The sequence below is a fragment of the Manis javanica genome, chromosome 8, assembly GCF_040802235.1.
Source record: "Manis javanica isolate MJ-LG chromosome 8, MJ_LKY, whole genome shotgun sequence".
Classification (NCBI taxonomy): domain Eukaryota; kingdom Metazoa; phylum Chordata; class Mammalia; order Pholidota; family Manidae; genus Manis; species Manis javanica.
The window spans coordinates 92,890,926-92,903,103 of NC_133163.1; the positions used below are offsets into that span (position 1 = coordinate 92,890,926).

The following is a 12,178-nucleotide window of genomic DNA, read 5'->3' on the forward strand; positions in this document are numbered from 1 at the left end:
GGTCAGGGAGATAGTGTGTGTCCTCTGACTTTATAGTTCTCTTTTTTTGTTGATATTAAATTTTATTTCCCTTTTGCCCCTCTGCAATTATTGATTTACTGCCTTTCAGACCCAAATTCATCCTTTTTGTGTGTTCTGTGAAAGTGGATCTGAGCCTTTTAAGTATCTTCATTTGCCTGCTGGCAATGGAGCTTTGTCAGTAGATGGCACTGGAGAGACACTGCAGGGGGAAAATGTTTTGCTTCACATCCCAAGTGCAGCTTGGCAAGCTTGCCCAGCACATGTGGCTGACCCCAGAGCAGGGCTCCTGCAGCCTCCAGCATCTTCAGTGCCCATCTCCAGCAGAACACAGGGTGCAGCAAACAACACCTTCATTGAGCAATCCCCACTATGGGAAGTCCCACAGCAGATCAGCTCCAGTGAGACACCTCCAGTAGAGAGCCTTCTCTGGCACCACAGAGGGCAGAATTTCACCAGACTCGACTAGTGGGGCATCAAAGTGACTTCCCTGCCATCCAATGAGCAATGGGCACACCCTCTTCAACAAGGGCAGGACTTCAGCCCTGGGATGGGGGCTGATGCTTAATATCAGCCCTAAGAGCAGGAGCTGCACTTTATATTTGCTATTCCTGTGTTCTCTACAGTTGTACTTAAGAACCAATCCTGTATTACACCAATTTCATGGTACAGGTAATAATTCTTTGCACCATCTTTCCCTGTTCTCTCTCCTGATTGGACCTAATAAGATACATGTTCTTTCCTTCATCATTCAACAGACAAGGGGGCTTCTCCCTTCTTTTTTGTCTTTTTTCTTCCCCAGAAGCTATGTGTTTTAAATCATCCATATTTTTATTACCCTGTAGTTTATGATCTGATTACTTGGACACTTTTTTGTATTTTAATTCTTAGGATGGGCTTTGTCTTTCTGGTATTAGTTTTAGATCAAACTTAAGTCCCATTGCTAATTCTCCTCTTCCTTACAGTTTTAACTGATCTGCTTTTACAAAGCCTCATGGCAGGTTTGGGTGAGGCAGGAACATCAGAGATACTGCACAAGACTTGGTGTTTTGTTTTTTCTCTTTCTACTTAGGAGTTATGTTGAAGTCTGGGCATCCTCTGTCTTCAAATTATGCTGAGAACATAGTTTTTATGAAGTTTTATTTTTCTTTTCTTGTAATTCTGTCTTATTTTAGGAGGAAACACTGAAATATGGGATCTTAAACTGCCTTCACATTGACTTCAGCTACCCTGAAGTCTTATCACCTGGAGTTTTGCAAGTCTGAGATTTATCTACTATCAAAAACAATCAAAGGAGGAGGACAAAAGCTCTAAAACAAGAGATGAAATTTCTAGAATGGGCTCTAGCTCTGTCACTAATATTTATCTGAAGTGGGATAATTCACTCCATGTTAGGATTATTTCCTCATTTGTAAAATGGGGTGACTAGACTAGTTAATTGGGTCCCAAACTCAGGTAAGCAAGAGAAACATTCGATGGATAGGAACTTTGGTGCTGGAACCCTTTCTGATTAGCAGATCTGGGGTGGCCCCACAGATATTTTAAACAAACATCTGTAGTGATTCTGATGTAGCTAGTCAGAGTCCCACATTTAAAAACTCTTAAACTAGCTAATTAGGTATATCACTCCAGTTCCACGAGTCCATGTAAGCTTTTTGGAGTCAGAAAGATCTAGTGATCTCACCTTTTAATATAAAATCAAAGCAATAGATTACTGATAAAATGTCCCAATTAGCTCACATTATATGAAGATTATCCCTATTTATCTCTTTTTAAAAATTCAACAGTTTAAAGCAACCAGTGTAGGCAAAAAATGAGTCAGAAAAAAAGACAAGGAAAAAAAGTATTAAACACATGCAAAGAAGAAAACATTAGAAACAAAAACAAAAAACCAAGAAACTGGAAATACACCATAACTTGTTCTTAATACACTTTGAAAATTATATCACTTTCTTAAGAGGAACAAACTACTTGCACTGTTCCCACTAAACTTAAGCACAGTATAGTTAGATGTAACTGTAGTTCATTCTTTCCAGGGTCCTGTATGTTCTCTATAAGTAAATGCAACAGATGCCCCTTCTCATTTTGAAGAAAACTCACTGTAAATCTGACATCAACAAGTCACACAAGCTCTAAGCAACCACTTCACAGTATAATTACATCTGTACTTTCTGAGAAAAGTAGTCCAAACAAAGGCATATTTAAGAGCACTGTTACAAGGAAATCCACAGGCTTTCCCCTATGATATCTCAGGAATCTGGGTGAAATAAAAGACATTTCTGCTAATACTCATCCAGGAAAGGCAGGGTTTTGCTAAATGGTCTGTTTAGGACATACCCAATGGCTGCCGGGGTCAGGCGGGTGTGCAGCTGAGGAGTGGTGGACGTAGTGGTGGTGGTTAGGGAGCCATCATTTCCAGTCTTCTCCCAGTCAAAAGGGTCACTCTCAATTACTCCAAAGGTCTTGATACTGTTGTCAAACACGGATGTAAGAAGCTAAACCACAAAGAAAAAAATTAGAGTAAGCTAACAGTTAACAAAGGCACTTTATTTTCCAAGAGAAAGCACTGCAGACTTGTAAATTAGTTTTTAGTAGGACTTTTTTTTAAAAGCCTGATGGTACAAATAGGGGAATGTCAACTATATGTGGATGATGATATTGAATTAATGTTGACTTTTCACAGTTGAAGTACTGATTTGTAGTTATGTAGGAGAATGTGTTTGTTCTTGGAAGATACATAATGAAGCAACATATCTAATACCTACTTGCAGATGCTTTGGCCAAAGGAAACGTGTGGTGTATGTATCTACTCCATTTCAACATCTATTGTGATTTCTTTTTTTGTCAAAAAGGAGCATTTTTATATGGTTCAACTTGAATGAACAGTGTTAACAACTGGTATGTCCAGATTAAGTGGTATTTAGACACTCAGTGTGCTTTCTTCCAATTTTTTTGTGGGTTTGAAAAATTCTTAAACTGTGTGTGTGTTTGTGTGTCCCAAAGAAAGCTGCCCTATTATTTGATTTATATTATACAAAATTTTATTTTTTTTGCCTTTAAATTTTAAAATCTGATGTGATCTTGAGAAAGATCTCACAAAGACCTTCCTATACTATTAAAGTATTTCCTGTACATACTTGCTGACAATATGCACCATTTTCAGTTTTATGATTACGGCTGCATTCTCTCCTCATCATTTCACTTACTCTGTTAGTATTCTCAGAGACTTCCTGCCCGAGACCCAAAATTAGCACTTCTGTATTGAACGGTTTTCCAAAGGTTTGTTTTAAGCTTTAAGAAGATTATTCTGGCGGTGAGTGTAGAACACATACCATACACAGGGGATGGGGATAAGGGTCCTAGGGACAGATGACCAATAGGAGCCTCCTGTCAGTTGAACTAGCATAACAGTGGAGGTGGTAAGAAGTGGTAAGATTTGGACATGAGCTGTAGCAACAGATACTGCTAATTGATTAGATGAAAGCTTGGAGAATACAAAAGAATAAAGAGTAATTTCGATTTCAGAACCACTGGATAAATGGTGGTGCTGTTTACTGAGATGAAAACCAGTGAGTATGGAGTTCAGAGAGGAATAGGGAATACAGATACAAATTTAATATGTATGTTATCAGCATATAGATATTAATAAGTATTATTTAAAGATATAGGGCTGGATGATATAACCTAAGGAGATTAAGTAGGTAGCAAAGAGGTCCAAGGGCTAAGGCCTGTGGCACTCCAACACTTAGATGGGAAGAAGAGGACTCAGCAAGGGAAACCAAGAAAGACTGGCCAATGAGGTAGGAACACCAAATATGCAGGGTTCTAGATGCCAAGTAAAGAAACCACCTAAACAAGAAGATGGTCAAATGCTATCAGTTTTAGATGTAGAGTTATTTCTGATTATTAATTGATTTCTCTTCTACCCAGACTGTGAACTCCAAGAGGCCAGTACACAGTGACCTTGCTCATCACTCGAACTAACACAATGCCTTATATATAATAATGTGATGTCATGTTTGTAAGAAATATATACTTGGTCATTCAGATGACCAAAATACATTTTTCTTATATATTTGGCCTTTGTCCAGGTTCCTAACTCACAGCACTGAAAACCCGTGGAACTTCCTGTGAGGTAAGAGCAATGGGAGCATCTTTTGTTATATTCAGCCTCTGCCCACAGTTCCTGAAATCGCTTCAGAGCCATAAGATTGAAATGGGTGTCTTGTATTACTAACAAGCCCCTTTCCACCAAGCTGGGTTTTTGTTAATGAGGTGATTTTAAGGAAGCACCCAAGAACAGAGGCTGGTCACCAGAAGAACCAACCATGTGATGAGAGGGTTGGAACTTTCAGTCCTACCTCACTGACCTCTAGGGGAGGGGAGAGTGGCTTGAGGTTAAATCAATCACCAATGATCAATGATCTAGTCAGTCATACCTATGAAATGAAGCCTCCATAAAAACCCCAAAGGACAGGGTTCAGAGAGCTTCCGGGTAGGTGACAGGTGGAGGTGCTGAAAGAATGGTGTCCTCAAGAGAGGGCAGGGAAGCCCCATACCCTTTCTCTATACCTCACCCTACACATCTCTTCCACCTGGCTGTCCTGAGCTACATCCTCAGTAAAAAAACACTAAATCACCTAGTGAGAAGACTTGTTTCCTGAGTTCTGTGAGCCACTCTAGCAAATTAATCAAACCTAAGGAAGGGGTCCATGGGAATCTTATTTATAGCCAGTTGGGGAAGTACAGATGATAACCAGGACTTGCAACTGGCATTTGAAGCTATGTATCTCCAGCTAAATCATGTAAAACTGAGTTGAAGCTACAGGATATCCACCTGGTGTCAGAGGAATGCTTAGTGGTATGGGGGAAAAAAACCCATATTGGAACTGTGGTTTAAGAACCTTTACACAGCTATTCTAAACATTTCAAGAACAAATGTTTATTTGTAATAATAAATACTAAAAGATTCACATGACCCTACCTTTAAGTCCCAAAGAAAAAAACAATACATGAAGAAAAGGAAAACTTAAAAGGTAAAAAGGAAATGGAAATGGCATAGTTATAAAACCTGCGAATTTTCATTTTGGTCATGTTTTTGTTGATGTAAGTTACCCATGTTCTAGCTTAGACTTCCCCAAACTGTCACATGCAGAGGGCTGTAGAAAACACAAGGGAGGAAAGGAAGATGGATTGAGACCCATCAAAGGGGAACCGAAGGGGCAGGCCTTAGTCTCTCTTGACTCTGGAAATCAAGGTTCTCAGAGGTTCTCACAGAGCAAGATGCATGCTTCCTGAAGAGTGGAGCCCATATGCCTGAAGCAGCATCTGCCTTGCTGTGTGAGCACTTGGCTTGTACTGGGCTGCAACAGGCATGGTCCTCCACAGTTTCCACGCCAGATGTCCTTTTATCATAGATTATTTTCTTACATTTATCCAAATATTGCTTGCTTTAGGAAGTGTAGCATATGCCACTGGGCCTCAAGAAACAGCTTGTTCCTATGATGGTAACACTGGAGATCGGCAGCAGAAGGGTGGAGGGCACAGAACAAAAGAAACAGAGGCCTCCCCTGACCCCCATTCTATGGGACGTTCCCCGTTATTTCCTACTTTAACCTCATATCTGTTTACTTCACAAGCAGCCTGCCTATGCCCTCTGAAAAATTTAACTCCAATGTTACCAGAGCCAAGGATCCTAAAATGGCTCTAAGTTCTCCAAAGCAAGAGGTAAGCCTGCTGCACCTTGATGTAATGTCTGTTTAAACAGTCCTATCCCAAAACCTGGGAAGTATATTTCCAAGATTAATGAAGCTTGACAGCTTTGGATTTCCTCTCCATCAGATCTTCTGACATTAGCAATGTTGTAGCAGTGTGTAAACCAGTGGGTATATACATTTTAGTTTCAGGCTCACTAACTGTGTATATACTTATGTGTTTCATTAACAGCATTTGAAGACTCTATAAAGATAGTTTTGTGTTCTTCTGTCAGGATCATGTGATCCTTTTACTTACTGACAATAATTTCTGATAATTGTTCATATAACTTTTTAGTTCTTTCACTGCATTTCTATTAACCAGTTGTTAACATTTACTTCATAGTGCCTGCTGTTTGTGGCCACCTCTCTAAGGAAGGCAGGATGATAAACTGGAAAGAGACTGGACCTTTTTGAATGGGTCATAAATAGGTTCAGATACCACTTCTAGCACACTAGTTTTCCCAGGAAACATGTCTAAAGTCTCTGTAAGATGGGGGTAGTAATACACCCAAGTGTTATTGTGACATTGCTTTGTGTCATTATTGTGACAATAATGTGTAAAGGTACCAAGAGTTCCTTTTTCTTTTAGTTTGATAACATCTTTAGTGATACCTAGATTTTTAAAATTTAAGTGTCACTGATATATAATCTTATATTGGTTTCAAATATACAATACTGTAGTTCAACAGTTACCCATATTATTAAATCCTCATCCCCTCTAGTGTGGTTACTATCTGTCAATATAGGAAGATGTTACAGAATCACTGACCATATTCTCCTTGCTGTACTACTATCCCTGTGACCAACTTACATTACTACTGAGATTTTTTGTGCCCCCAAGGGTTCTTCTTTATCCGATCTGAATTTACTGTCTTAGTTTTTCATTAACTAATAATAGTATCACCTACAGGTGAACTCCTGTGGTGGAATTCAAGGTTAAGATTTTCTTTGACACCCTTCAGAGATGTTTTCCTTTCTCAAAACACTTTAAAAGGATTTATTTAAATTATAAGGCGGCAACAAGAAGACAGTATTTTTACCTCTACCTACATTTCTGAATGTTGGCCCAACATTTTTTTTAACTTTTAATTTGAAATAATTGAAGATTAATAGAATATTGCAAAAATAGTATAGAGAAGTCCCTTTCAACCAGTTTGCCTCAATGGTAAAATACCAAGTAACTAGGGTACAATATCAAGCCAGGAAAAGAACATTTGTACAACCCACAATCGAATTTCACCAGTTTCACATGCACTGGTGTATCTGTACAGGCATGTGTATACACAGATCTATGCAATTTTATCACCTGAAGAGATTCTTGGCCCAGCACTTTTTGGTCTCTTACAGTTGCTGTGCTTTTTCAGAACCTAATAATAAAAACAATAGTCCTAATACAATATCTGCTTTAATCTTGGCTATAATTCTGATATTACACAGAAAATAGTATTGAGCTGATTTTTCTTCTATTTCCTGAGTAGGAACTATTAGGCAAACTAAGATTCAATTCAATTTTTCTAAAATTTCTTGAAAATTTAAGTGTCAGGCACATTGCCAGGACAATGCAGGATAAAAAAATAAAATAAGATATTGCTGTACCTCCAGGATTTAAAAGCCAGCTGGGAAGACAGACTTACACATACACACTAAGTAGTGATAAGCTTGGATGTAATTTCCCAAAACATCATAGCTCTTTCCAAAAGTTAAGTGTCAGCTTTTATTCTAATTGAGAAATGCATAAAAGATTCCTGGTAGAAAGCAAAACAGCTCTTCTCCCTAGGTCTATACCTGCTGGCAGACTGAGCCCTAGTAGGTTACTGGACAAGGTGTTGGCCTTTTGCAACTTGTTAGATAGTAATGTTTTCTGGCAAAAAATTCTGATTTTTAAAGATTTGTAGAACACAGATATTCAAAGTGAAAGTAGCTTTGGCTTTGTAAAACAACATTGTTTAACACTTTGATGCTTTGGTGTTGGGTCAGAACATACAGTTGGAGACAGTTTTATTTTTGACCCTTGATGTAGCTGGGAGGCAGTCACAATGAGCACTGGTGTGTATTCTGCTTGTTGCTGGAGGAGGTTCACTGTTGTTGTTTTTCACTACACTTGTCCAACAAGGAATTTAAATTTTGAAAGATTATAGTTAAACTCAAATTCAGGAACAAATTCCAAACTGTAAAATTAACTAAATAGACAGTATTAGTTCACAAAAGCATTCAAGGTAAGTTTTTTCAAAATAAAAACCACAGCACTGAAGCTGCAAGGGAAGCAAAAGACAGAAGCTGCAAAGCTCAGATCTTTTTGGAACATGACATCATGATACTAGTAATCAGAACACACTAGTCACTTAACACCAATATCTTTTTCCCAATTATCTTTCTCCTGTCCATCTGCCTTCTGCTCCCATTCGCTGATTATGACAGGTCAGAGAGCAAGAAAGAACCAGATTATTTATGAACTCTGTGAAAAAAAAAGTGTTACACCTGCTCTTACTCTTCCAAAAATAGGAAAATTACTGTATTTTATTATTAAGTGACAGAAACAAAGAGGAGCCCTAAGAAAATGTTTAAATGAAAAACCTGAGAACAATGATTTGTTGACTTAAATTACAGGTCTAAGTTCAAACTTTAGTTGGTGAACATGACAGTCTTCTTTAGATTTTAGACATAACTAAGCAGAGAATGTGATCAAAAGTTTTCTGCTGTGCTAAATTTTTATTCTCCCATAAAAACTTTGTCAATAAGAAATTATCAGCACCCAAGATGGGAAAGTTGGAACATTTTCCAGTTCCTCCGGAATCTAGTCTTACAGATATAATTTCATTATTTTATTGCAAGTGATGTGAACTCACTGCTATTCAGAAAATACATACATAATGAAAATTTAAGAACATATTCCAGAGTATCTCAATACAATGTCCTTTCTTTATTTTTTAGACAGTCCATACAGTTGATACTGCAAATAGCCATACAGGAAAGAAGACGAGAAGCACACTCACTTAAAGTCACTAAGGACCCAAGGTTGTATGTTACCTCTCTGCTTTATATCCTATTTATATCTTATACAAAAGCTGCAGTTTCACACAGAAATAGGTACTATATGTGAATAAATTCATTATGCTGTAGACAGTCTTTCGACTGGGCAACACTAACAACAATTAAGAATGTAAAACTTCCATTAACAGGAAGTAGTCTATATTTTATCTTTGTAGATAAAATGATACACTAATATATCATTATTTTTAATCTACATGTGGCTTCATTTGTTTTCAGTGGTAGTGATTATTCTGCATTTAGCTCTGACCAAGTTCTCCCTGACAGCAATAGAATCTTTTGAAATACAGCACTTTGGGATTAGGGATGCAATTTGTGGTAAACCTAGTCAATCTTCCTAAGGCCTCATTAACTGATGCTCTAAGGAAATGATTCACTGACCACAGACTAAATGGAGCCAATAACTTCACTGACTGTTGTCCCATAGCATATTAACATATAATATGCAGCCCTCATGCCCTCAATGAATACACTACCTAGTTGGACATCTCCTTCTGGTCAAAAAATTAGCTACAGGATTTACATAATCTGAACTGCCAGTAATTCTCTACACCAGATGAATCACAGCATGAACAATAAAATGCATTAAATTATGAACAAATCTAAAACTCTAACGAAGTATGTTCATCCCAAAGGGAGGAAACACAGAAACATCATCAGTTAATTTCACCACATTTCTCAACATGTACTGAAATAGTATTATTCTAGGGACCTCCCATATTCATTTACAGCACTCACAAAGCTACAGTGGTTGAAAACAGAAACTAAACAAGAGAGAAGAATTAGCCCACAGAACTCACAAACATCATTACCTGGTAGTCTGGTTTTGTAAAATAATCCAAAGAGGAGATATGGTCCAGAAAGATGCTGAATTCTGGAGGGAGATGTTTCAACATAAGCCTGTGCTCATATCTCTCCTTAATAGATCCTACTTGCTCCTGGGAAGAAAAGAGAAAAGGAACCAAAGTGAATTTCTCTTGGCAGCTATACATTAAGAGCCTCTCTGTAACAGTCTCAAGGGTATGTACTGGGGAATCAGATAGAGGATAATTAACTAGAAAGCAAGAACTGAGCTCTTACTAACAGCTTTATGCACACTGCATTAAAGGGGGGAAAACTGTAAGAAGAACCAAAAGGGTAACAGAGTTCTGCATCAGTGAACTGATAGCTCCCCCCATAAAATGGGTTGATCTTAAATCTGGTCTACTTTTCTTTATTAACACATATATTTAGAGTTCAAAACTTAATTGACTTTTAAGAAAGAAAAACAGAGAACTAGCCAAGAGGGAGGACTAGAAATCAAATCAGAAGTGATTAAATTAGTATCTATTCTCCATGTATACAGAAAAAGTCAGAACACTGGTTAGATCTCTAATACCGGTTCATAGGAAAATATACTTATTGGGATATAATGAATGTGATATAAATTATAATTCTTATAGGTAAAAAACTGAACTAAAATGCCTAACCAAGATAAATTTTTATTCCTTTCCCTACAAAAACTGACATTTCCATTTCCATTTCTGCAATATAATGCAGATACATATTTGGTCCTTATCCACAGTTCCTAAAAATGTTTCAGAGCTATAAAGGTAAAATGGGTCTCTTGTTATCTAAAAAGGCAAATTTTGTATGCTACCCAAGGGTGAGGGTTGGAAGCCAGGAGGACCAACCATGTGATTTCAGTCCCTCCTCAATAACCCCCCCAACCTTTAGGAAGGGGAGAGGGTCTGGCAATTGAATCAGCCAGTGGCCAATGACTTAACCAATCATTAATATATAATGATGCCTCCATAATAAAACAAGAGAATATCTTTTCGGTCCTTATTTTCAGAGAGCTTCCATGCTTGGGGAAACAGACACTTCCATATGCCACCAAGCCAGACCTCAAGTTCCACGAGTACAGAGGCTCCACTGTTCAGGACCTTGCCCTATATATTTTTTCATCTTGCTGCTGTTTCGTATCCTTTATCATATCCTTTAATAAACTGGTAAATGTCTTTCTCTGACTTCTGTGAGCTGCTCTAACAAATAATTGAACCTGAGGAGGCGGTCACTGGAATCTCCAGTCTGTAGCTGAGTGACACAGATAACAGCTTGGGCCTTGCAAGTGGTGTCTGAAATGGGGCGGTAGGGGTGCAGCATTGTAGGATGGAACCCTTAACCTGTGGAATCTGATGTTATCTCTGGGTGGATAGTGACAGACACCCTGCTGGTGTCTGAGAACTGCCTGGTATGTGTGGGGAAACCCCAGACAAGATTAGATTTGGGTATGGGAACACCTACTTAATTTCCAAAATTACCTTGTCTTTTATTTTTCTCCAAGGCAGCTGACCAACCACAAACTCCACCAACATGTAGAATAAGGACCAAAGGTCATCATGTCTTCCCATTTCCTTCATAAGCAAAACAGAATTCAATCACATTACATTGCCACCTGCAGTGAGTATATTACATTGTCTAAGGTTTAATCATTGTTTCATCTTATTAGGCTTAAAAATTTTAATGTATTTACATAAAATTATCTACTAAATATATGTGTGTATCTACATAGCAATATAGCAATCTAAATGGCAGAACAGATATACTAAAAAACTTTTTGATACAAGGAACAGCCCAAAACCAAGAAATGTTGGAAATAATATAATTAACAGCCCATTAATAAATGACTTCATAAAGAATTAAGGGACTGGAGCTTGTCAAAGGCTGAGGCAAAGGAGGAGGAATTAGTGTTTAATGGGTATATAGTTTCAGTGTTGCAAAATGAGTAAGTTCTAGAAATCCACTGCATAATGAAATATTTATACAATACACCAATGAATTGTATACTTAAGCATGGTTAAAATGGTAAATCTAGTGTGTTTTTTTTTTTTCATCATTAATGTACAATTACATGAGCAACATTATGGTTACCAGATTCCCCGCATTATCAAGTCCCCACTCATACCCCATTACAGACACTGTCCATCAATGTAGTAAAATGCTATAGAATCACTACTTGTCTTCTCTGGTTATACTGCCTTCCCTGTGCCCTGCCCCTACATTATGTGTGTTGTGCTAATCATAATGCCCCTTTTTCCCCTTATCCCTCCCTTCCCATCCATCCTCCCCAGTCCCTTTCCCTTTGGTAACTGTTAGTCCATCATTTGATACGTGTCTTTCTCTGCCTGGCTTATTTCACTGAGCATAGTACCCTCTAGCTCCATCCATGTTGTTGCAAATGGTAGGATTTGTTTTCTTCTTATGGCTGAATAATATTCCATTGTGTATATGTACCACATCTTCTTTATCCATTCATCTACTGATGGACACTTAGGTTGCTTCCATATCTTGGCTATTGTAAATAGTGGTACGAT

General features: G+C 37.9%; 1 protein-coding gene across 4 annotated transcripts in view; it reads right to left on the minus strand.

Annotated features, from left to right (window-relative positions):
* Positions 1-12,178, minus strand: part of TTBK2 (tau tubulin kinase 2) — a 210,033-nt gene that overhangs the window by 33,543 nt on the left and 164,312 nt on the right. For all 4 annotated transcript variants that reach the window (XM_037018911.2, XM_073211699.1, XM_073211700.1 and 1 more), the window contains 3 exons: positions 11,126-11,218; positions 9,635-9,760; positions 2,356-2,513 (listed from right to left, as the gene is read on the minus strand). In XM_037018911.2, the coding sequence (XP_036874806.2) occupies positions 2,356-2,513; positions 9,635-9,760; positions 11,126-11,218 (377 nt within the window). The remainder of the gene's footprint in view (positions 1-2,355; positions 2,514-9,634; positions 9,761-11,125; positions 11,219-12,178) is intronic.